This window comes from Bemisia tabaci, chromosome 7, assembly GCF_918797505.1.
Source record: "Bemisia tabaci chromosome 7, PGI_BMITA_v3".
NCBI classification, from domain to species: Eukaryota; Metazoa; Arthropoda; class Insecta; order Hemiptera; family Aleyrodidae; genus Bemisia; species Bemisia tabaci.
Window position 1 is genome coordinate 757,179 of NC_092799.1, and position 27,022 is coordinate 784,200.

At 42.9% G+C, this 27,022-nt stretch overlaps 1 protein-coding gene across 6 annotated transcripts in view; it reads left to right on the forward strand.

The window, feature by feature from the left end:
• Nucleotides 1–27,022, forward strand: part of LOC109031971 (dual specificity calcium/calmodulin-dependent 3',5'-cyclic nucleotide phosphodiesterase 1A) — a 423,891-nt gene that overhangs the window by 184,313 nt on the left and 212,556 nt on the right. For 2 of the 6 annotated variants that reach the window (XM_072302258.1, XM_072302262.1), the window contains exons 1-2: nt 20,680–20,857; nt 24,116–24,773. The exons of 3 other annotated variants lie outside the window; for them this stretch is intronic. In XM_072302258.1, the coding sequence (XP_072158359.1) occupies nt 24,542–24,773 (232 nt within the window). In that variant the 5' untranslated portion in view covers nt 20,680–20,857; nt 24,116–24,541. Of the gene's footprint in view, nt 1–20,679; nt 20,858–24,115; nt 24,774–27,022 lie in introns of those variants that run through there. One more of the 6 variants, XM_072302259.1, reaches the window with a different exon arrangement.

Sequence of the window (27,022 nt, forward strand, 5' to 3'; positions counted from 1 at the left end):
AAAGGAGTGATAATTTGACGCTGGTAACACCACATTGCGGAATATTTCTCCAACATTTCGGGCCTGCATGAAAGTAGCCGTGATATGAGCTCATGTAGGGTGTTCATACTTGCTATTTTTCGGCTTATCAGGCATATGATCGGACGCCTTCAATTGGAAAATTAAAGAATAAATCCACTGTGAGTGTATAATATTCGGCCGTATGTATGCTAAAAGGGTATATGTGAATAGTTCTTGCTCAAATTTAAGACTTTTAAAATTTTCAGGAAAGGCCTCTTCCATTACTTTGATTTACTTGCTCTGCGACCTCATCTTTGCGAAACAATTGTAATTTTGGACAACACTCATAGTACATTGTGTTCAGTGTTCGAAACTCACAGGCGCCAACGCGCCAAATGTGCCTGCGAAATCGGTCATATGGCGCCTAAAAAATTATGGCTCTGCTGCCAAAGAGAAGTATGTGCATTATGACATGAGCTCTAAAACACGTAAGAATACATGTATAACAGGGCTCACGACGAAATGCACATAATTCCGTTTGGCAGAAATACGTCCAATCATAGTTTTCCCTCGGAAATTTGAGACGACTTGGAGTGTAAGGTTTTAGCCGGTTTAGTTAATACTTCAAGCATACAATAGACCTGGCTGATTTTGGATGGAGCCGGGGATAATTTTGAGTTTTTCGGGAGTGAGGTCCCGCTCCCCACTTCCGCATCTCAATTCCAGTTTTTATCCGACGCTACGTGACGTCATTGGAAATGAGTTCCACATCGAGTCTCGACATCGACACCGCATTTGAAACTTCCGCCCGAAAACCTTCTCGCCTCCGACTCCCGTCCTCGTATTCTCCGGGCGCTTTCGGCGCACCTACCTTATTAAAATATCTCCAAAAGCCGCCGATCCTCCTGCCATTGACGGCTCCCATATCAAAGGCAATAATCCCTCGTCCTATTCTGATGTACTAAGGAGAAACGCCTTGTGAGCCCTCACACGCTGCCAAATCTCCATTGAAAAAGCATGCATTTCCAGGGAGCTACTTGAATATTTTCTTCTAATTTTTCCGAGACTTTCATTTTCAATCAGTACTTCATTTCAACTCGTATAAGCTCTCTGATCTCCGGAATTTTCACATTTCACAACCGTCCATTTTCCGGACCGATTTTCGCGATTTTTGCAGCTATTGAGATTTGGAAAATATGACCCAGATTTTTGTATATACTCGATAAATGTGTGAATTCTCTCAGCTAGACGATACGATTTTTCATTTTTTGTCACAGTTCGTCCTGAAGCACTGTCAAGCTGATTTCCATTATTTTTACGCCTATTAATAGAAAATAGTCCGTGGATAAACTCGCTCCATGAAGATGAACTCTCGGGGGCCCTAGATGACTTTTGGCGTCCTCCGGGGCTAGAGCTGCGTACCGGCCAGGGGGCTTACCTTCTAGCCTAATTTAAAGTGTCTGTAAATTGATGGGAAAATATCCGTAACTTTTCCAAAAAAGAGACTTTTTATTCGAAGAAATTTGACATCGTTGGAATGCTCATACAACGTGTTTCCCTACTTCGGCAGCACTATATAGGCTCATCCGAGGATTTAAGTGGGCTTTTCTCCTGTGGGGGTGGGGGTTCCTGGAAATCTCGGCTCCATCGAGTCATGCGCTCGGCAGGGCTTGCGTAATGAACTGCAGTCCCCGCGAAATTATGTTGCGTCGCTGTGAATGGATCCACGGACAGAAATACGGCCAAAGTTAATAAGTTGTTTGAAAAGCCCGGGGCCATCCGGAGTCCTAAAAACCACATTTTTCAGCCGGAAAAAGTAAATAAAAAGAGCGGGAGCTGGAACCCCGCGTATGTCGGTCCAAGGTAACGAGGGCAAATGAAGAAAGCTCCAAGAGCAAATACGCGATCTGGGCGAGACCTCAAGAGGCGAGACTCGGAACTGCATGTGAGTCATCTCAGAGCAATTCCCAGACCTACTTAATAAGCCTCTAAAAATTTCACGTGTAAAAAAGTTGATACATCTTTATTTCTCCTAGATTTTTAGAGATAAAAAAACAAGGGCGGCGTACAAGTACTCACGTAGCTGAAACAGCACCACTACAAATAAGACAAACCAAAATTACTGCCACAATATGAACACGGAGCAAGGGAAAGGAGGCGCTTCCACGACGGCGCAGAGATACAACTATTCGTGTTTCATGGATGTCCGTGTTGCATCTGCAAAATTGAAGGCGCGATAGCGTGAGGCGTCTATTCGCAATGCTCCATTCTTTATCTATGGCCAGTGAGGTGCCGCTCGAATTCAGGAGAAAAGTTAAAAAACGCGGCCGGATCACGTCTCTCCTATCTTCGGCTGTACTGACTTTCGAATTTTTTGTTTAGGTTTCAATTTGATGTCGCATTCTTTTTTTTAGGGTGCATTTGTAGACCTTTACCTACCGGCCCCCTCTCCCCCAACTGCCCCAGAAAAAATTTTCAGATCAATTAGGCCTGGCTTGAAATTTCTAAGTGTAGTTGTAAAAAAAAAAAAATTCCCTGACACTCGATTTTTTTTTTAATTTTTCAATTTGATGTTTGTCTCTTTTTTTCGACGTATTTGTAGACTCATTTATGAAACTCGCATGCACCGGCCCCATATAACAAAAAAATGCAGGAGATAAAAATTCCCGAAATGGCTTATTGTTGTCTTGCGTGGTGGTCCATTGCAAGATGGCAGGATCCAACTCTGGATTAAAGGGGGAAAAAAAAAGATCCCCTGGAGAGAAATCCCTGGCTGAAGGCTGATCTCGCACGTCGTGGAGGCTCATTGAAACTGGCTCGTAATTCCAGAGCCGCCTCTAATTCGCCGCCGGATGGAGAAGTTTTCTTGGCACTAATGGCCGGATAAAAAGGGCCATTAAAAAGCTGGCAGGGATAAAAAAAAGGAAGAAGATGCGATAACAGGAGGCACTCGAATCCCTCGCAAGTGCGAAGTCTGGGCAGAGGAATCAAGAGGTGAGTTGCCACCACGGTTGCTAGCTTATCCAATAAATTGTGGATACTTTACATGGGTTTAATTGAGGAATATTGATGATTTTTCATGATAATGTTGCAACATTGGTTGAGGGGGAGGAGAAGAGGCGCTGAAAGTTAGAGGCCGAGGCTGGAGGCCCGAGACCCGCGGCCGGGCATCATTCATAAATGCGACGCATGAACCCTTAACCTGCCACCGCTCAAAAAGGAGCCACCGCACACCCTCCCATTTTAACATCAAATCCAGCCCTAACTATACCTGACCCTCACTATGAGAAAATCAACACTAGTCCGCAAATATTCAAAATTGAGTCCTCATTGCGAGAAAAAACCAAGCCGTGAATACATCATTCCGTCTGGATGACAAGTCCTTGAAAAATCCGGAAAAATCTGGACGTTTATCGAAGTATTTTTCTTGTGGCCGCGATGAAGATTCGCGTACCTTAATTTTAAAGTATATGTAAAACACTAAAGTAACTCTATACCGAGGAAAATAAAATTCTAAAGAAAATGTCAGATCAAGGGAGCAAATCTACTATGGAATCTTCCTGCGAAACTTCGAATTTTTCTCTTTTTTCAGCTAGAACATGGCATTTTCTTAATTTGAGGAACTTCAAGCTTAAAATTTGTCATGTTATGATTCAAGTATGAGAAGGCATGCCAAAAAACTTTGAAAAGTTAGCGGAAAATCAAAATATGTCAAAATTAAAGAATACTTGCCACCTTGTCAATGCAAGTTAAACAAATCGGATCGAATTTTTATCTGATGCCTACATTTTTGGTTTGTTGACTTTTGGTGTCAGTTGACATCTCTTAGAAATGTTTATATTGAAGGTTCAGTTTTCCAACTTTTGCGTTCTTTCACGGGACTGTATATTTAGACTTTGACCCTTGGTTACATAATGTCGTTCGATCTCTTGCAGAAATGTCGTATGTTAGTTTTCTCTGTGTTAAATTGACCAAATCTTTGTGTTGAAAATCTGCAACCTCGTCCAAAATTAATAACCAGCCTTCAGAATCGAACCTGGATCGCATATCGGTGGAAATCCAAGTCACAAACCACTCGCACGGCCTACGTCTGAGTGTAGGAAGGAAAACTAGAGTATTTAAGTTTGGCAGGACACATCCTTCATAATCCGATGTCTCAGAGTTCCTACGGTTCGGGTCAATTTGGCACAAAACTGTGTTAAGCAACCAAGTCTTAAAGGTTGATCCGACACAAAAAAAGTAACGCAGTGTGACATCAAACACGAAAGTTTGTATCTGTGTGTAATCAAATGGCATTATCATAATTTCTGAGGCTTAAATCAGTGTAGATTCCGAAGAAAGCAATGGGTGCGTATTGTCCAAGGCCTCCGCAATTTTCTGCAACGCGCTGGGTTTCCGAAAAAAGGGTCAGCACAATGCGCTGATCAACATTTTGCCTTTATGGTAATAATTGGATAAGTGCCCAAGTCGTATTATTTCACAAGGGTTGAAAATCATAAAACCTACAAACGAAAACCCTTTATCCTTTTATCCTCAATTTGGTCACGGCTGCGTGGTTGAGAACAAGTTTCACCCCCCGAGACGGCATTAATTTACCTACGAGTAAATAAATGCGTTTTCAATTCGGGATTTTGTTCAGGTTTTAGGTTGGAACTGCTCCATGTGCGGGGAGAGCCGCGGAGTCCAGGAAAAAGGTGCCTACCGGGAAATAATTAGCCGAGAGATATGGCGTGGCCTGGGGCGGGAAAAAACGGTGTTATAAACGAGGCTTGGATCTGGAGGCGTTGGCACAGGAAACGGTCCCGCTCGCATTTCAATAAAATTCGAGTGAACTCGGGCCACGGGCACGCTTCGAGCTCCGCTGGTAGATTACGCCCGAGTCAAGGCTCCTAACCGCGGCTCTGACTTTTTCTCGCCTACGCCTTTAGCCTTTTAAAAATCCCCCGAGCAGGAATTCCTCACGGAAACGGCAAGATTGCCCCTTTTGGGAACTCCCGCTTTAACACTCCCAATTCTATTCAATTTGTCAAGTTAGGCAAGTTTAATATTCAAGCCTCGCTTACCGCAATTCTGAATAAAATCCAGCCGCTTCATTATTGAAACTCATACACGGCGAGATTGACAAAGAGGACGAAGAGAAAATGGAGCGATCTTATCGGCGGAAGCGGGTAGTTACAAGGGGCCAGTTATATTTTCTCTTTGATCAATTGTAAAATCGGGCAAATAATTAGAAGCGCCTGATTTCAAACAAAATCAAAGAAAATGTCTACCCGGTACTTTCACTCATTCTAATTTCTTTATTATTTTCATTAGCAAAAAAAAAAAAAAAAAAAAAAAAAAAAAAAAAAAAAAAAAAAAAAAACAACAAACATCGTCCGAATTTCTAAAACTATGGTATTAAGATCAGAAGCGGCTGGAGAAAATCATATTTTCACCAAAAACATACAGGATTGCGAAATCTCTACAGTACTGTAATCCTAGGATTGAAAGCTCGCGGTGTATACTGTTCGGAAATTGTGAACACCGGGATTAATTCAACACCAAGAAAATACGACTTTTCAAGGCATTGAGCGCGCACCGTGGTAAACGCGCAATGCATGAAGTATCCTGCAGACTTGTAAGGCGCTATACTACCCGCCGCGCGCACCGTGCTGTACGCGCTATGCATGACGTATCCTGCAGACTTGTAAGGCGCTATACTACCTGCCGCGCGCACCGTGCTGTACGCGCAATGCATGAAGTATCCTACGGTCTTGTAAGGCGCTACTATGCTTTCCGCGCCGGCCACACTGTGTTTGAAGGGATTTTGAAGTTTCTTATTTTAACTTTTCCTGCCGATTTTTTCTCTCTCAAATTTACTGTCACTACTGTCATACGAGGTTAATATTACAATCTCATTTTATACTTGTTTCCATACTTAATTATATTCGTTTGTGATTTTTAAGTGTCAGTTTCTTTATAGTCTTGAGTAATTTAAAATGATAACACAAATTTCACCAAACAAACTTTTTCCCTGGGCACGCCAATGCAACATTAATGCGTTGCAATGCGCAAACTTGTTTGATGATCAGCTCGATGACAGAATATATTTTAGAGATGCTGAGCAATTTGGCTGCTGAACTACGATGTTTATCTTTTCACATGAAGACCTACCGGGCCAACCTCTTTACACATCCTGCGTGAAGAGTTGTTCAGCGCGAGTCTTGCCCAGGTCTCTCTGCATATGTGGGAACCAGAACCCCTATTTCGAGGGCAGGGAATCGTGAAATGGGCATGTAACATTCGTTATATCGTCACGGTTCTCTTGAGTTTTGCCGAGCACGGAATTCAATTCTATTCAGCAATGTTGACCGTAGCTCGTAGCTCGTTTACTCAGAATACTTCCTCGTGTAATTCTTAATCCTCCTTCTACTTTATGTCGCAGGTGAGTGAGTTTGACAAATTCATATTTACAAGAGGCGCAACAGATTAGCAATAAACTTAGTCGAAAACGAAAGTTAGGAATTGATTTTCACCGACACTTGAAAGTAAGTCTAATGCATTCCACCGAGAACTTATTATGATTTTATTATTCTCTTCTACGTTCACTTTTTCTTCTCTTCCTTTACATTGTTTAATTATTTTTTGCTGACCTGTAAGTATAATTCATCGAAACACGATTCTGTGAGTTGCGCAACTGGCCTATTTGTGCTTTGTCCTGCGGTCCATTTCCAAAGGCGTGGCGTGCTTTGCGGTATATCGATTGTTATTCCATTTAAACCTAAATGATCGATGAACAGGGTGTTCACAGCGAATACCTTAATAATCGTATCTTTAACATGGGTTAAAATGGCAGAACAATCGATACACCGCAATTCACGCCACGCGACTGGCCATTTCCCACCTTTGTTCAATGAACGATGAGCGAGATGGCCTGTATTTTGGAATCGGTCACTACAATTTCTCGCTCATCTGTAAAAACACTCAATTGCATGCACAGGGAAACTAATGGCACATGCGTAGTTTTTAAACTTAGCCAGGAATTGAAATTTTGAGCTGCAAGATGTAGTCCAACTGTTGCTCATATGATGAGGGCTTCAGGGTTAAAAGCGTTGCAGTTGAGGAGGAGTGCTGCCTTGCTAAGAAAAAAATGCTATATTAGCCATTAAGCGTTGCCAAATTTCCTTCGACAAATCAAGAACTTTGAGAGAAATCCGTGAAGATTCCTCTTCCGATTTTTCCAACGATCTCGTTCGTAATTCGATCTATGAAGTCTGATAATGTCAGTGGAAAATATTACTAACTTTCCGCAAAAATGAACACTTTATCGAGGGAAATCTGGCAAGATTTGAATCTTGATACGAGGTTTTACCCTTAGCGCGGGAGGATGGGGGTGGCGGGAGGGGCGAGGCGTCGGGAAAGGTCGGATCAGAGGTGATGCGGATGCATCTCGGATTCCGGCCGTAAGCGTCGTCGCCGTCGGCGGTGAATAATTGGGGCACCGGGCGGGGGGAGGGGGGCTCGGGGGGGGGCGGAGGGGGTGGTGACGTGGACGCGGAATACGCGGATGGGTGATCCGGCGCCGAGTGATGGATGACGCGGGAGCGAGTGCCGCCCCGCGCCGCGTGTAATTACAAACTAAGCACCCGCTCCCCAGATTGCCCAGATAAATCACGGCATTTTTGCCACCTTAGAAACTCCGTTGTCGGATTCTCACCCCCAGGGCCCACGCCCGCACATAGGCTCCTATTCATACTCGTCCGCTAGGCTCGCACAAGATGACTACTCGTCCGGCAAATCCACAAACAGTCCTAAATAGAGTCTCTTTACACTGAGAGTTAAGACAATGTGAATCCATATCTGATTGGTTACCGTACGTGTATGTCAGGCCTCCACAGTGTCACAAACGGGAATGAGATTACATTTTCACCAATTGTAAAGGATCTGGAATGGATCGAGGACTTACGGGTTCGACAAGGAACAAACGAAATGAGAGGAGGAACGGAGAAATGAATTTGAGAATAAACCGGTCAAATATTACGAAAAACGTCCAATTTGTGTAATCTTTATTCCCGTTTGTGACTCCATGAGGGGATGTTGTCCTAACTCTCAGTACAGAGGGACTCTAGTCCTGATTTCTTAAGGGCGCTCCGGAAGCGATATACCGTCCGTTCCGGGCTCAGAAGCCAAAAGTTCCGGATGCTGGAGCCGTAGTTGCAACTGCTACGGGTACTACGCGCGGAACATTCGGTCTCTGAGCCCGAAATTTGGACGGTATGTCTATTCTACGTAGCCCGTATGTACGGCTTCCACGGCCGAAGTTTTTTTCTCTGTGTACTGAAAAAGTAGGTAAATTCTGCAGGATTTTTGCTTCGTGCGACACCTGTTTTTTAAAACAGCTTAGAAAGTATACGATCCAGTGGCGAGGAACTCAATCCAAGGAACTCAATCTGGCGCTTAGTTCCGTTTAACAGAAATACGTCCATTTCAAAGACCCAGTTTTAATGATATACTGCTTAATATTTACTCGCGGTTAGCAATTGCAAGATTTGTCCTTTTTGCAACATGCTGTCATGAGGGGTTCCTGAAACCTCCTTAATCAAATTTTCAACCAAATGGGGCCTTAACTGATGAAGGGATGATTAAGAATTCGAGCCATAACTTGTTTCAGATCATGTTAAAAAAAACCGAGCGTATACTAAGCTCGCTATTAGAGGGAGCGGTCACAGCTCGTTCCTCCGACGAAAGGGCGTATCTTGATTCCTGGATGAGCCCCAGAAAGCATGGATTAATACGTGAAAGGGGGCTCGCGCGAAAATTGAGATACGCCGTTACGTTAAAAGAGCAAGGAACTATGGGGAAGGGAAACTTGGCGGGAGTGGAGTGAATTGGTTGGTGCTCCAGCGCGGCGTTTCTGGTCCCTGGCGGCGGCCGGATTCGCATTTCATTGAGCAGCAGGGAGCAGGGACGTACTCGATCCCACCGGGGAACCGGCCCCTTTTTTCATTGAAATTTTATCGCCGCCATTCATAAGACTTACGCCCCCGCCCCGCCACCGCTCAAGTCCGCGGGATCCACCATTAACTGGACACGACCACCCCCTCCCCCATGACCACCCTCACCAACACCCAGCGGCCCGACTCCTCGGGGTATTTCTTCGTTCGGAAACTCCGGAAATAGTACTGATTTTTTAGAGGCCGTCTGGAAATTTTGCAAAAAAATCACGAGTTTTTTGCTTCACGCTACGCGTGTTTCTGAGAACAGCTCGGGAAGTATAGAAGTTTTTGCGCATTGATTTTCAGTGCGGTATTCGCTCGTTGGATTGCAATTGTGCAGTGTGCATCAGGCCACCAATGAGCCTTGGTTTCTTCCCTAGTAAAAATTGGCGATAGAAGCTGCGTTTCAAAATACCATAGGAATTCTTATAGCCGGCTAAAGAAGGCAATAGAAAATCATAAAAATGGCTATAGAAAGCGGAGCAAATCATACAGTCGGGCTATACGAAGTGATAAAAAAAGTATACAGCCGGGCTATAGCTCCTATCGCCGGGCTTTACAACTTTATCGTCATCGGCTATAAAAGGCTATGAGAAATTGTGTAGAAATTCGTGCGCTTTGGAAATCATTAAGTTTGATACGGAACCACCATAATTTTTACAAAAACTTACTATATTTTCCTTTAATATATATTTTTTTTCATCAATTAAAATGAGAATAATCCATACAGGATGTGCAAACATTTCAAAATCATGGGTTGAAAAACGCTGACTCCGCGAGATTATATATTAGAGCCTAACACTGAGCGGAGCGGCGTGCTGCCAGAGTTAAGCGCGCCTTAGCGCCTACAAACCTAACAGGGATACTTCACGCATTGCGCAATGCTTGAAGTATCCCTGTTAGGTTTGTAGGCGCTAATGCGCTTTTCGCGCTGGCTACCCGCCTGCCGCGCCGCAGCGCAGCGTGCCACGGTGCTTGAAGCAACTATTTCACACCAGAGGTATTGCACAGTATCATACGAAATCGAAGGCGCTCCAACATATTAGGAATGATAGGCATCCTTCAAATGTACGCAGCTTTCCGCGCAAAATAAATCAAGATACTACGGCCCAAAAATAGAGCGGTAGTCCAAAAACTCAATAAGTCCTAGCATCCGTTATTAGTGACATTTGGATTGCATTTTGGAAAAAGGAACCAATAGCATTGCAATGATGCTAAGATTGTGCAACTTCATCTTTTGCAATAAAATTGCGAAAATCGTGAAAAACTATGTTTAGATGGTAATTGTTGTCTTAAATTTACAGTTTTTAGCGAGTAAAATAGAAACTATTAATGGATAATCGGGTTTTTCCTCCAAGACAAAAGAAGTTGCACAATCTTAGCAACATTGCAATGCAAGGCAAGTGGTTCCTTTTTGCAAAATGCAATCCATTTAGCATACACTTTATCGTCTGGCTGTTGCTTAATCGCCATCGGCTGTAAAAGGCTATAAGAAATTGTGCATCCGGCTATAGAAGCTTTTGAAAATCTTACAGCCGGCTTTAGGTCTATGGTATTTTGGAACACAGATTCTGCTGCTAATTTTTACCAGGGTTGGCTATGCTATCTTGGTCATGATTTGCGCGTGAATTTTTATATTTTTCGTATTTTGTCACAAAAAGGTACTGAGAAACTATGAATTGCTGGTGAGGTGCTGAGAGGAAAGTGCTGAAAAAAACTGGAAAAGTACCGATTGTTGGACAGGTCAGTATTAGTTGACAGCCTGCAAGACTTGCGCTCTTGTCCCGCCTGGCATTTTTGTCGAATACCAACCTCGATTCATTTGGAATTGAACAACGAATTTGAGTCATGTAAAATTGAAACTAGATCGGGAATTTTTTTGAAAAATTGGAGGAAAATCTTAGTTTTTCCTCGTCTCAAATTCCTGCCGTTTTTATGAATGCAGGTACTATACTCGCATGGTAAAATGCGGTAATCATGCGCACAACCGTTCGAACTCCGGAGTAGGTATGTTGTAAGGTATCACACTGAAATGAAGGATAATCTTAGCTTTTTGCCTTTTTTAAATTACTGTCGTTTATGAATGTAGACAGTGTGCTGGCATTGTTGAATGCGGAAACAACTATTTGAACTTCGGAGTAGGTATGTGATATGGTATCACGCAAAAGTGAAGGAAAATGCTAGTTTTTGCTCGTCTCAAATTACAGAAGTTCAAGAATGTCGCGATAATCATGTAAAAAATTACTTTTACTGCGTACAGAGGTAGACTCGCTCCTCCATGACGGCGTCAACTTTGAGAGCTTTTTTGAGCGTGGAAGCTTGTATTAGAGAAAACCAGTAGCACCTTCGTTTTCTTCGCGAAACTTTACGTGTGAAAAAGCACTAGAATCGTGGAGTCCCGAGGCATGCAAAAGCTCCATTGGTGAATGATAGTGTGTAAAGGTGAGTGAATTCCAGTTGTGAATTTCGGGAGGGTGGCTAGTGAAGTGGTGGCGAATGACGCCGCTTTCCCGAGCTGAAATTGATTCGTCTTCTGACCCATGGTTCGGGTCCCGGGAACAAAGGAGCCATCGGAATTCCGTCGAGAGGAGGCACCGGTGAGTGATGAGTGGTGAGTTGTGGTAGGCTCCACCCAAATGGACGTATTTCTGTCAAACGGAACTATGTGCACCGTGAAATGAGCCCTAAGACCCATAAGAACATATGCGTAACAGGGCTCACGTCACAATGCACATAGTTCCGTTTGACAGAAATGCGTTCAAATATGACTCCAGTCGGATCCGTGAGAAAATGGCCGCGTCCTTGGAGGGGGGAGGGGGAGGACGGTCACCGCGAAGCCACTACCGAGTCGAGTCCATGTACAGGATGATCCAAAAGTCTTGCACTAACTGCATTAGACATCCCTTCTGTAATTTCTGAATCAATTGAAATAGGGACCCGATATTTTTGAATGATCTCAGGTCAAAGAAAGTGACTTTTGGGAAGAGTAAAAATTTAAAAAGAGCCACTCTGAAAGGGGGCAAGTTACCTAGTTGAAGAGGCGGTGCGGGACTTTTTCATCACCGTGTATTTGTCTCTATCCATGATTAAAAAATTGCGGCTCCCTCCCAGAGAGGAGCCACATACTTGGCGAGGAGCTATTTCTCTTCGGGCACCCACTTCAAAACTCAGATGCATTCCGAATCCCCGGCCGAGGCCCGTTGCCGCTTTGTCCTGCAGGATTTTCGTTGCACCGCATTAAAGAAAAGCTCATTTTCGGTGCGGTGTTCTTGAACTTGAAAAACCAAAAAGTTGAAAAGTACTGAACTATGCGTCCTTTGGACGATTTCATGCCAAGAGAGAGTTTATAAAACACGTAACGCACTTTTTCAGCCCTCTCTCCCCCCTTTGCAACCTGCACCCCTTGTCCTTGGGCCATGAATATGGCCCTAAGTCGCACAAAATCACGATACAGAAAATTTAATTTTTGTACGTGCTGCTTTTTTAAATGGACGTATTCCTTTCAAACAGTACTATGTAGCGGTGAGAAATATGGGGTGTGCTCGTTGAAGCTGGATAAGAAACAATGTGGTGAGTGGGCATGATTACTTTTGAAGAATTGGAAAAGCGGGATTTTAAATTGAGCAAAGAGAACTATGTGGCAACTGAATGCGGGATTCATGAGCCGCGGGCATGGCACGAGAGCGTTGTGGACAGGGCTCATGAGTTAAAGCGCCCCGACGACCATCTCCCCCTCGCGCCCCGGCTCCATCATTGCCGTTGACGTCACTGGCGCTTTATCATTCTCATTCACTCTTACGACCAGAGAACTAACGAGCACACCTCATATTTCTCACCTCCACATAAATATGTTTGATAGAAATACGTCCAAATAGAACGGTTGGAATGTTTAAACTGGCGACGAAATGGGAAGTGTAAGGAGACGGTTGGGCCTCACCCATGCCCAGAGCCCGGGGCTATAGATCTCCATTGAAAGGCGTGAGGATTGGTCCTTCAAAAATAATAAACGAGCCGAATAAGCGATCATTAACGGATGTGCTTATTGTCGGCGCCGCGAATCCTCCCGATGTATCTCACCGGTGCCACCGGTCGTCATCCGCCTTTCCACCACTCATTTCTGATACGAACAAAGCGGCTCTCGCAAACCCTTATTCAAGTCGCGAAGAGATCCATTTCCAATATAAAAGTGCTCGGAACCCAAGATTAGCGCATTTGCTAAGCTCCTTTGAAAACCCTAAAAAAATTCGGCAAGCATCGGAGGTGTTGTTCTTGCAGTGTACCCTAGAATTGAAGGCGTCTCGTAGACTCCTCGTCTTTTTAGCCGGAATTAGAGCCGTTCCTTCGATCGGAGAAACCGACCTGTTTTAGCAAAGGAATCGGTCAGTTTCGCGAATCACCGCCGAATTGCACAAGTTCTCAAAGCGCGATATCTCGGTTAATATTCAACGTAGAAAGTTGCTGTTTGGACGATCAAAGCGCGATATCTCGGTTAATATTCAACGTAGAAAGTTGCTGTTTGGACGATGCCTATAGTTTTTTGCTGATCCACAAGAACCAAGCATTATAACACGATTCTGTGACCAGCGCAGCTGACCCGTTGGTGATACACAAACATTTCAACTGGTCACTCAACTTGAAACACGGATGAAAATATGGTATGCACTACCGCAGTAGATGATGTTATAAGTCGTGGTTTTTGATGAGCATAGCTTAATATTAAATATAGATCTATCTGTCATTTTGAAAAATCTTATGAGTACGACGGATTCGGTTACACCCCTGAAAAAGGATTGCGAGTCCATAAGGTTTGGCTTCTACTCTTCCTGCTCGAGACACAGGGGGAAAATACGAGTATCATAGTATTTCATCGCGAAAAATCGCGATCAATTTTCGATTCATTACACGGCCTTAAAATCACCTACTACGGCAAAGGAATGAATTTTTCGCGGAGAGGCGTCACTTGCCCATCCGGTTTGGCATGATGGCACATCCTGAAAACATGGGAAAATTGAAATAATCACACTTCACAGCAGCAAATCCGGGCAAATTCCCGATTATTTACAAGTGCATTATGAGCAATTGCCATGAAAACATGAATTTGTGACCATCGGAAGTGACCAATTTGTGAATACAGAATATTGAAATTGTAAAAGTAAGAGAGCTTGACGAAAAGTAAGATTTAAGGAACATTCGATCAGACTCAAATATGGATTAGTAGAAGCTCAGTAGAAGTTACGAAGAATGATAATTGTGGTTAAACTGTAGGGATGGAAAGGGAAACGATAGTGAGTCAGCCTTGCGGTGCTTTGGCAGCGAAAAGAAAAGAAAGAGTTCGCCTTCGCGAGCGAGATCATGCAACCAGCAGCACAAGCACCGGAGCCATTTCCCGCGATTCTTTTCGATTACAAGTTAAGCAGTTGCGCCTTCCTTGCATTTATTCAACGTCGCCCGCCAGTCAGTCATAGCGCCAAGTTTTCAAACTCTCTTCCAGGGCTGTTTACCTGCCTTTTGTTCCAATTTAATCACCCCCCCCCCTCTCCTCCCACGCCGGCACCCGTCAGAGCAACTCAAAAGGCTTCGCTTCGTTAGAAAAGAAACTTGGAGCTAAGGTCTCTCGATTGCCGTATTCCTGCCGTTCGTGAAAAATGAGGAGTTTGACTGTGACTAAGAAGTGAAGTCACCGTGAGAAACAAGCTGAGGCTGCAAAATTTGAAAAATCCGGGAGATTTCCATTTCAGTTGGAAACTCCTAATAAAATAGGAAAAAATCAAAATAAAACCTGAGGCTAAATTTTTAGACTTTTGCTGGACTGGAAAAAAACAAAATTTTCTCCTGAATTTTCCCTCTTCTTGCGACACTTAGTGTATCAATTCAATATTGTCGTTTCCTATTTCCACTCAAGTATTGTTTTTAAAGGAAAACACGGAACCAGGCAAAGCATGAATACGTGTCAGTATCTTAATGATGTTCCGGAATTCGATTTGCATGTCTCTGAGAAATTTAAATGTTTCCAAACTTGTCTTATCTCAGAACGTGTTATAGATAAGTAAATGACCGCGACTTAGGAAAGGAACCTTAACGCACAATAAAACATTTTTTTTTTTTTTCTTTCTTTCTTCTTTATCTTACTTTCCATGTAAATTTATTACTATTACTGCCCTCTTTAGAGGTGTAAATGGCCTTAGATGCTAAAGCACCGCTTTAAAATAAAATTATATTACTACTATTACTACTATTACTACTATACTACTTTATTTATTTCTTTCTTTCTTTCTTTCTCTCTCTCTTTGGAGGGGGGATTTCAAGAAAAACCGATCAGAAAATGAAAAATTGAAGATGCCAAAAACGATACAGAAAATAACGTTCCAGTATTCCAAACAAGAAATAGAACTTGATTCTGCAATAAGAAATAACTATTTCTGGTTCATCCATGAATGTACCCGTCAGCATTGGGAAAATAATGGCAAATAAGTTGTTGCTAATCGAGCGTAAAATGTTAATTCCTTTTAGCAAAGTAGTCCAATTTTACGTATTAAGTTCCGTTTGGTCCCAATGAAGAATGCAATTGCATGCCTACTCCAATAATTTTGAGCCGTGAATATGGCCGATTAAAAATTTGAAATACTTGAAGAATGACAGGTTGACTTTCAAAAAAACCTCACACAGTGATCATTAATCGATTCTATTCAGTCATAACCGCATGAATGATGAATTATTGCTATTAAACTATGCATTTATCTATTACCGTTGAGAAATAGTGATAGTGACTCCGCGTCGTATGCCGCTTCAGTTAATTGTTTTTCGAGCACTCATTGTGGATTCTGCTCTCCAGGATGCAAAAGCGCATGAGCGTCTAACTATCGAAACCATTTTCAACGAAACAGTTGACATCGACGAGTGAAATCCATTTTTAACGCATGCCAAGATACCAAAACAAGTTCTCATCTCGCAGATTTGCAGTGGCGAGGCGCGAATGATCGATTTTCGATATTCCTCCATTTGAAATTATGGTGAAAAATCGATTATTAAGGTCTTAGCTGCAAAAACCATGTCTACTAATCCTTCAACATAGGTTTAAAAGACAGATGAATCGATACATCGCAAAACACTTCACGCTATACTGCAGATTTCTCAACGAGAGTTGATTGCATAAAGCGAACAACCGCAATCATCCAGTCCATATTACATCAAAAAAATTCCTCATCCAGTTTCAAGTATCTTCCGATAGCGCCACTTGGGTTAAAGTGACCTAATTGAACTTAAGAGAGCTTGTCAGAGCTGCGTCAAAAGGTTGATGAAAAATAAGCAAAGAAAGCTTTTTACAGCCCGCTCGCCATTTAAAATATTATTTTTTGTGTATTTTTGGCTAACAAATTGCATCTCATTTCAAAGTAGCACACCGTGACATGATCAAGTCTCGTTTCTACGAATCAATAGGAATTTTCAGTTGCTTCAAGTTGGCTTAGAAATACTCGGGAAAACTGATTTCTTTTGAACTTTTCAACATTTTGAACCTTTTCCGTAGCCTATCCTTAAATAATTTTATAAAATTCCTGAGGTGAAATACCTTTAACTTTCCTAAAATAAATATTTTATAAGATATTTGGCAACATCTGTACTCATACGGCATTGTTATAACAAAATATAAACGTTTCATCGCCTTGCAAGCGATTTGATAAGAAATGGCACCCGTATTATTGCGAGGGAAAAGAAAACAAAGCGCCTTCAATTTTTTGCCCGCAACCCGCATACCCATGAAGCACGAATAGTTGTATCAAGCCGTCTGCTTCATCATAGAATTCCCATGACGAGATTTAAGGAGCTTCCTGTCGGTCCAACTCGGTTTTTTTTTTTTTTCTGAAAGAACACCACTGCCTTCCTACGATATCGAGACGTAAGTTGGGACCAAGGAACACCCCCAGCTTCCTCGCGGCCCAACCTCTGACTAGCGTTGGCGCTTCGCTCCATCAGAACATCGTTGCGGGTTGGAAAGTTATCCTGAATATAGTTCGAAAATGTTAGGTTAATTAAGATTCATTTTGATAATCACATCACTTACCCGCATTCAGAAAATATACCTACCTGCTTTAATTTATTTTTTCCTTTTGTGTGTTCCAGGTGAGTGGAAGATTCAAGCCTGAGTTTAATTGTCACTTGTTGGCAACAATGTATACCAAACATCATTTTACGGCAAAAAAAAGTGGAGTAGTGGACCATGAGTCCTGAATCTACACAGCGTGGTGAGTACAGTCACACTAAGGAAGAACGTAGTATCAACATTCTCATGTTGTAAAATTTCTCCCGATAAAGTAGTTATTTGCGGGAACTCATGAGCTTTATTCCTAGAATTTTCATTGATTCTAAATTGAGCAGTAAGTTAAATTATCCGAGAAATTGACGAAAACCAGTCTTAATTTCCAGGAAAATCTGTGCTCTGTCGAGGGAGAAATGGCAACGTCCGAATGCACATACGGCGCTCTACTTCAGATCGGCATTATCGAATAACCTTTGATCGATATGTCGCATTGGTGATATAGGGATATATCGATTGAGGTCGTTCGATACAGCGACTCACCCTCTATCGTCTCGCCGAGGAAAAACCCCGCAGCTGCGACGAAATCACAATGTACATGCGCGGTTTTGCTGAGGACGGGAGTGCGAGGCGTGACACCGGAGGTGAGCTTGTGAGCCGCTCCATGGGCTCGGGTTTAATTGTATTATTGTAGCCGCGTAATTATAAACAATAATAAAGGGGGGCGGGGTGGGGGCGGGGGTTGCCGGGATATTGAATATTATTCGAGCAATTACGGGCATTGTTCCCGCGACTCGCGCCTCGGCTACGACCCCCCCCCCCTTCCCTCCCCTGCGGGTATCCCGCATGGGGATTATGTGGCATTCCCATTATCCAGATTACGTGTCCACTTTTCACTCCTCTCGTTTTCCCCGCTGAGAAAGGGCGAGAGATGCGCCTTGAAGCGCACCGAGCATGCAGTAAGGATGAAATCCTCAAAATTCGGTTTTCCTCATGGTGTCCGGGATCTGGAAAACCCGGAAAATACTTGGACCAAAGACATAAAGATGGAGCTCTAGAAGAAAAAAATGATGCAAATTCACGCAAACTCTCCGATTGGCTAGAGGACTGGCGGCGAAATCGGGACAAGTTTGAAATTCAAATGTAGGGCGGGAACTGAATAAAATTGCGTAAACAATGTATTCTAGGTTGATTTTTGCTCAAATTCACTTACCCACATATATTTCTTTAACTTTAGGTTAGCTCTGTCATCGACTGATTAATCTCATTCGGGAGTAACGGCCACCTAGGACTGTGATGACCTGTTTGAACCGCGGCAGGACCACCATGATCAAAAGAAAAACTAACACCATCTGAGATCCTTGCTTTTTACAGAGCCAAAGTAGGTGTATTATACCGAGTCACCGTCCCAACTTTATTTATTTGTTCGTTTTAGTGACTTAAAACGAGTTTAGAGCATGAAATGTGGAAAAGTCAAGAGTAAGACAAAATTTTAAACTTCTAAAAGTGGTTTTATTGGTTTCCTTGTGAAATTTTCTTATAAGAACAGGAAGACCCCTCAAAATTTAAAACGTGACGAATTAAACATCGAAATCTTCAGTTTAGGTTAAAAATTGCCTGTGCGACCTTTGTAATGGACCACTAGACAAGGTACGAATTTAAGCAATCTGATACATGTTTCTTAACCAGAATTTCACGTAGAAAACGATTCAGACAACGAAAATTACGGAAACCAACTCCTAACGAAGATATTAACGTTTTTATTTCACATTGGTTACGAGGAATTTGAACTGCCCGCTCACAAGAAACTCAAAACTCTACGTGAGTCAAATCGCCCACTACAACGGTTTCAGCAAGCTTCTCAATCGAGCAATGTTCATTTCCCACCATATATTGCTCAAACTATAAGCAATTTGCTTTAACTGAGCCAAAGCGTCAAGATTGAGGTTGCCAGATTTTTATATCGCAGAGACTGTCATGATAACGTTTAGCGCGCGATGTGAATCACGTAGAGCATTGAGTTTTCATGAGCGGGTGGTTTGAATTCACGCATCAAGAATCATTAAATATCTTCGTAAGGAGTTTATTTCGGTGATTTTTGTTAGGCGCATCGTGTTCTACGTGAAATTTTGGTCAGGAAACATGTATCAGAATGCTGAAATTCGTACCTTGTCTGGTGGTCCATTGACTCGATCCACTGTGCGGCGCGGCGTGTTGACGTCTGAGACTTGGCGTGCGGGAAGGGAATGTAAATTAGCGGCAACCAGTGGCATGACGTGCTTTGCTGTATGTCGGTTGATCTCCAATTTAAATTTATAGAAAAGGATCGATAAACAGGCTGCTCGCAATGAGCACCTTAAAAATCGATTCTTTATCATAGCTTCAAATGCGTAAATATCGATAATCGGTCATTCCCGCCTCGCGACTGGCGGCAACGGTCGCCGAATCAAAATGGAAACGAATGTGAAAAGTAGAGTGGATGCGAGCGTAACTCCATTGATTGGCTATTGATTTGGCGGGGGCGTCGTGCTCGGCCAGGGGGAAGGGTTGAAGAGGGGCGAAGGAGGGGGTTGAATAAGCGGTCAATTTGCATGCGACACATTTCTCAGTCCCGCACTCCGGCGACTTCGTTCATCGACCAGATTCACCGCCGCCGCCGAAACTTGCAAAATTCCCTGCGATTCCTCGAAATTTTTCCTCCGGAGAGATTTTCATTTAGAGACTCTTAGTCACTAAGAATCTATGAAAAATCGGTTGAGACTGAGGCGCCGTTCAAGTACTACGTAACGCACTTAGGGAGAGGGGGTTTGAGCTAGCGTTACGGGGCGTTACAATGGGAGGAGGGGGAGCCAAGCGTTATGTGACAAATCCGAGCCGGGGGAAAGGCAAAATGTGCAAAAAATGAAAATACCGCCCCTCTGGAGCGACTCTTTTTGGTGCGTGATTCAGCCGACGCAACGCGTGTTGTGTCGTGATGTACCGAAAAAAAAAACCCCCCCAAAAAACCGAATTTCTGAAGCTGTCCTCGAAAAAACTGTTTTCTTACCTTCTTCTTGATTTTTTGAAAATTGGGGGGGAGGGAGGTTAGGCCAGCGTTACGTTACGTGGGGGGGGGGGGGGGGGGTTGGATTGGCTGCATTACGGGTGCGTTAAGAACGGTACCCGTACATCGAAAATGATTGATCATGTATCAAACACAGGAGTCTCGGAATTCGGGACTTGGAAAATGTTCAGAGGTGGCACCAGCTCTCCCACTTACATTACGACCCTATGTACTCGATGGCGGCGCGGCACAAGAAATCGCTCTTTTTCTTTAAAAAAAAAAAGAAAATAAAAGAAAAAAACCGTTGGCGGACTCTCCGCGGATCTATCAGTGCTCTTCTTGTGCACCTCCTTAAAATTCGACCGATCGCATCCCCTAAAATCCGTGCGGATGCCAAGGAGAGAGACATGCGTCACCGACTAAACAGACACTGTCCGTTTTGACCGATTGGAGCGCGGTGCCCCATTCGACCGTTTCTGCGCGGTGCGTCTAATATGACCCCCGTTACTCTCGCCTCGGACCGGGGGGGGGGGGGGGGCTACCGGTGGCGTTTCGGTGCGCGATGCTTGCCGCGGGCGGCGAGCGCGTGCTCCCCCCGCCCCGCCACGGCGACGCGGCTCATTGAGCGGCGCGGGCAGAGCACCCAGTGCGCGACTTGAGCTCCGCGGGTTAGTAGCGGCTCGGTGTTCGTCCTCGGTTCCCGCCAGTTCCGCCCGTGCGTGTGTGTGCGTGCGCCTTCCCGTTCGCGCCAAAACTTGGCTCGTGGCTCCGCCGAGATTTCGCCGGTTCCAAGGTCCGCTGTCCCCTGTAAGTCTCACTCTTGTAGTGATCCTCACCCGAGAAAAACGCAGTGTTCTTGTAATTCATGCAATGATGGATTTCATCTTCAGCTTTAATGGAAAATTTCCTCACACAAATGTTATCGCTTCATCTGAGAGTGCCTAATGAGCTGAGTTCGCAGGATTTTTTGTAATTTTTTTCTGACATGGGAAATTGGAGAAAAATAGATTAAATTGAGAAAATGTGCCGCCACATGACGTCATCCAGCGGCATTTGCCATTTAAACACATGTATTTCAGCAGATTAGGTTATTTAGTCATATTTTCTCCAATAATTGTCCAATTTAGAAACCAAGGGTATCCTCTAACACAGCTTTCCTAGCAGTACCATGTTAAATATGAAATTTTCAAAATTTTAAGACCCCTGCAAATTATAAATTGCTACGCAAAGATTACAAAAGCCGTTCATGCCATGCTTGAGTGATACTTAAATTCCAGGTTTATATCGCAGGCTTTAAATATTGAATTTTCCAACTAAAATTTTTAGATTACAATCATATTTTTATAAAAAAAAAAATTGTATTTATATTCGTATACATAATGGATTTTGTCGTTGTGTTCAAACGGCGCACACATATCATTACAGCCATTTATGTCGGAGTGATACGTAAGCTGCATATTTTTACCACAGGTTTTAATTACTGATTTTTTAATCTACAATTTTTGTATTACGATACTTTTTTTAAAAAAATATTGTGTAATCGTGGATGATTGAATGATAGATTAATCATTGTGTTTTTTGGTACGCGCAGATTAATACAGCCAGTTATGCTGGAGTTATACATACTTAAATTGTACATATTTACACAAGGCTTGAAATTTCGGATCGCAATACAAATTAAGTTTTCATTCTAAGTAATACAGGAATTGATTCAATGATAACTTTTTAATCGATGTAATGTCTTCTTATATTGGTTTTATTGTCAAAAATGTATTTGCCATCGTAATGCGTAAGTTTGAAAACCTCGCATTCCTCTGAATAATAGTTATAAATTGTAGAAACGAATGAATTGAAGCAATTTTTTTTAAATGGTTTTCTTCCGATTTTTTGTGTTCAAAACGGGCATTGTGTTTAAAATGATTAAGATCAAATTAAAAATAAAAATAAAAAAAATTAATCTGTACAAGTCACTACTTTTTGGGGAATGTTCAATTTTTTAACAGTTTAGAAGCCAATCAACTTGAGTTGATACGTTCCAAAATTCAATTCACAATGATTTTTTTCGCATTACTAAGAAACTTTCAAACATTGAAATAATTGTTACCGTATTGAACAGGATATCAAACCTCGAAAAACTGGAGAAAATAATGAAATTATGAAAGAAAAACTGAAATGATAGAGAAAATTTAAGGACTGCTTACCGCGGCACTAGTGTCTGATTACAGTAGTGCAGATTTTGATCATTCAAATCTCAGGTATTTTTGTATTCCCTTTTAGGAATAGATTTAGTGAAGTCAAAAGGATCAGAAAGGAAATGTTGCAGCTCACGCAGTCCGGGATTCTCGCTCATTCCGAAAATACAGTGAAAGAGAAGGAAAAGTGTCAGGAATTTTCGGAGGAGGTAGTCAAGTCAAGAAAAATCAAGGAAAAGACCGAGAAATATAGAGCTCGACTAAACTCGCAACCCAGTTGAGACTATCTCATATTTTGTTTCGTCATTGCACAAGAGAGTTTTGAAGATATTTCTGAATGAATTTGTTTAAAAGCCACCTTGAATTTTAGCGTGCCTGCCCCACAAGCAACACTTTCCGGATGAAACGGAGAGAAATAGCGAGGGTAAATAGGAATAGGAATGTGTTCAGAGCGGCTGGAATGATGCAGAGCAGTTTACCAAGACACAAAAAACCTCGAGTCGGAAAAGGCCCGGAAAATGAAAGTAACAAATCACATTCATACTTTTGAAAGATTTAGATAAATGATGACGGATCCGACGACAGCATCCATCATTCCAGGTCCATATATTTCTTCCCGCTCTCATAACGCGTGCGACACGTACACGTGTACCCGTGTCGCGGCGTGCTTTGCGATATATCGGTTGATCTACCATTTAAACCTATGGAAAAGGATCGATTATTAGGGCGTCGCAGCGAACACCCTAATAATCGATTCTTTACCACAGCTCGAATGGGAAAATATCGACGATCGATCATTCACGCCTCGCCACTGATGTGTACCCTGTACCCGCACGGGTCACACTCACACATGCAGAGTGAAACTTCACGAATATTGAAGTTTCCTCCAATTTCACTGTTGAGTTCATTCACCATCGTTGAACCTCCACGGATAAGGGCACCTACCTCCACAAATGCTAAAAATTGAGTTAATGTTACCGAGGAATAACCGATTGTTCCGGGAACGTACTACAGCAGAAAACGCTCAAACATATTAAAACAAACAGTAGAAATGGCGATTTGAATTCCACACTTCAAAAAGCGCACTGAAAAAAATAATATGCTGTTTCAGCCCCTAGGATGTCAAAAATGTGTCTGGTGATCCTAAGATGCTGCTTTCACTGCCCTCGCAGTTACATTTACATCCTATGAATGCAAATTCAACTGCGTGTGCTACCAAGGTAGCATCTTAGGATCACCACTCACCAGACCCATTTTTGACTTCCTAGGTGCTAAAATAGCATACCATTTTTTTTCAGTGCTCACATTCGAGAAGAACACTTTTCAAAAGTCTAACTTACATTGAACAGGCTCAAAAATCCGTGGAGACTTTACACATGATGACTATTGGACCTGGGAAAACAAAAAATTACTGAGTTCCATCGCGGAGCAGAAAAATATCCCAGGAAGTCGAGTAAACATGGAACATGTAATCATGGAATCAATATGAAAATTCACAAGGAAGTTTATTAGGGAATTTAGTAGGAAGTTTATTGAGGAATTAATGCTGAAAATATATGTAATTTCTTTCCTTTCCGCTTCGAAACTCTTTTTCTTTAAATGTGGTGGTTACAATTTACTCAGTGCTGTGGAATCAGAGAAGGGAAGAGACACCATTTTCATACCCCTGAAATCCAAGTATAGATCAATTACAAATCTTAATAGAATAAGAGCAATTTTTGACACTCTGAAAATACCTCTTGTCTTCTCCTAGCATTAAACATTTTACAATCTACCATCTCTGATGGTAAATTAAAGTCCCTTCCACATATTCTAAACCCTCGAAAGAATATTAAAAAATTCTTCCTTTAAAATATCTCATTACTCTTGACAGGATTTAAAAGTAAGAAATTTCCCACCACCGGTGTCACTTTGGAACCCGTCGGAATTTCCGAAAGTTAGTAACGAGGACAGAACCGGACATTTCTGAACAGTGAAGAGTGTTTGTGCGCGCGTCGCAAGTGAGTTCGGCGCGGACAATTTTCACCTTTCGTGGCATCGCAGCGACGGCGGGCAGAAAATCAGGAAGAAACAACCAGAAAAGTGTGGGTGCGACCAGGTCCAGAGGCAGCGGAGATGAGTGTGCGCTACGAATGACGTCATCATGAAGGGTGCGAGTGAGTGACTGTGTAATGCGGTCAAATTTCCACAAGATCTAAGATTGACGAGGCTCGTGCGAACATTTGCGCTGTTTTTTGACACACCGCATAAGTGAGAGTAATGGGGGTGTGCTGTGAGGGGGGCATGAAGAAGGGGTAGGATGGAGGGGTGCCGTGGTAAGGAGCCGGTCCACAAGTGGCACAGCGACCCGGGGTCGAGCGGGGGCCCGGCTCCTGGGCCCGGGGGCGCCTCTCCCGGATTGGGCGCCACGAAGAAGGCGCCGCCCGCCCGCCGGCCCCGCTCCCACTCGGGCAGCTCCCATTCGCACGCCCATGCCCCCGTATCCTCCCGCAAGTGCGTCCTCACCCTCGATGGATACTCCTACGTCATAGGTGAGTAAATCAATCCTCAAAATTACTTTTCCCAGCAATGTTCCGTAGCTTTTCATTCGATTTCCATCTTAGCTAAAAGAGCAGGGGTCTCGGGTATCCATACTGAAAAAAAAGATTGGTAGAATTTACCGTTCCTTCACTCTGTATTTCACACAGCGTCAATTCAGAGGTAATTCTGCCGGAAGAAAGGTAAACGTTACTATATACTGGTACAGGTAACCATTCCTCTAGCAGAATCAACTTGAAGATTAGTAGAATTTACCATTCCTTCACGCTATGTGAAATACAGCGTGAAGGAATGTTAAATTCTATCAATCTTTTTTTTTTTTTTTTTCTGTGTAAAAGAGGGGTCTGGGGTATCCATGAGGGCCCAGCCTAGCTGAGTTTCCTCAACTCCACGATTTTTTGCCCACATCTTTGGTCATCGGAATATATGTATTTTCTCGTTTAGATAGCGCTCAGCGTGTTCAGGGAAAACCGGTCCTTCTAAATGTCGTTTATTTTATTATTGTATTTTGCCTCTCGAGAGTGACATAATTATGCAGAAATGACGACAATTTATGACAAAATGTGAAATATGAGTACGTAAAAATGACGATAGTCATAAGAGAATGGGCAGACAAGACACCAAGTAGACGTATTTCTATCAAACGGAACTGAGCGCCATAGGGGGAGGAAGGGAGAGGGGGACTTGGATTGGCGGGTGTTGATGATGCTATAGTCCGTCCTATACTCGCAACGCTTTTCCATGGCGCTTAGTTCCGTTTGACAGCACGCGCTATCCGGGATTCTAAAATCCTCAAAAGGAACTCAATTTGGCGCTTAGTTCCGTTTAACAGAAATACGTCCAAGTAATCCATGCATCGTTTCGTTTGAATTACTCTATAATCTAAATCGGGCGCATTTATGCTAAAAGGGTCTATGTACATAGGGTTTGCGTGCTGTATAGTTCCTTTTAGCACAAATACGTCCAATTGGAATCCCGAGTTTCCATCAAATGCTTGGTTGGGCCGTCTCTTTGATTTTTGGGAATCCTAGCGTCAGAAGCTTCAACTAATACAGTGCGGCGTATCTGAATTAACGTTTGCCGTGGGCCATATGATCGGGTACGAATATGGGTTACACTGCCGGTGAGATAACCGTATGACAGTGAAAGAGGTACGTATCATCATCGTCCTATTTGGCGCTCTTTGATCACTCAGGAGTGTGACACCCATGCACGCGTCCTCCTATTCCATCGCCGAAAGAGATTCCCCGCACAACGTGACTTGGCTTTTGATGACGCTGAGGCGCGCTTGGCCATTTTCAATCGTCGCCTTGACTCGCAAAAATTTACGTGACTCTCTCCGCGATCAGGGGGCCATCAGGCAGCAATTATATTCTTCCGTCGCAAAAAAAAAAAAATTCAAGCTCTGCTAATTTACGTCAGGGATCGGTTTCTAGAACATGGCCTGCTGGCTGATCCTTGAAAATGATAGACAAAGAAGACATAGGGATCATGGAGCGATTCTATCGGCTGAAATGGGTGGTTCTCGTAAACTAAGGGGTATATCATGGACTAACTATTGGGTCTCTCGGGGATTGTCGTTAGTTCGTCTATTACATACTTCTTTTGTCTATAGCAACCACTCCTTTTCACCAATAAAAGCTCTTCATTTCTCCTTTGTCACCTTTGTTAAAGCTTTGTGTATCTGTTCCAATAAAGAGCCCGTAGCAAGGACAAATTGGATGACTTTAACTGGAGTCAGCTATACGGTGCCTAATTATCTCTCATGTTTTATTTTCATAGTTGAGAACTAAACTACTTTACACCTTTCAAAGTTTTGTGCATCCGCCCAAGAATATGAAGAATTACTCATAACATTTCAACTTTTGATCAGTCGGAACCTAAAAACATCTTGAAATATTTTTAAAGTTATTTAACTTTTCCTACAGCGTGGCTCTAATAACTATTTGCCTTTTGATTTCAACTTTTTGAAGTTTCAGAAAATTTTGTGTACTCCTCTATGAAAAGGGAACGAATTCCCACAGAAGCAGAAGTTTACTGAATCTTTCCCGTTTCAGGCTCTCTCGCGACAGAATATTTTCGCGTATGTCTAATACACTTTTTCCACCATAAATACATCAGATGGAATCAGCATGTCATTCCCATTTCTCACCTCTCCCAGAAACTCGGCATATATTACGATCGAGTGGGGTGAAGCGAAGATGACAGCATGATTTCATCCAAAACATACCGTCATCGCAAC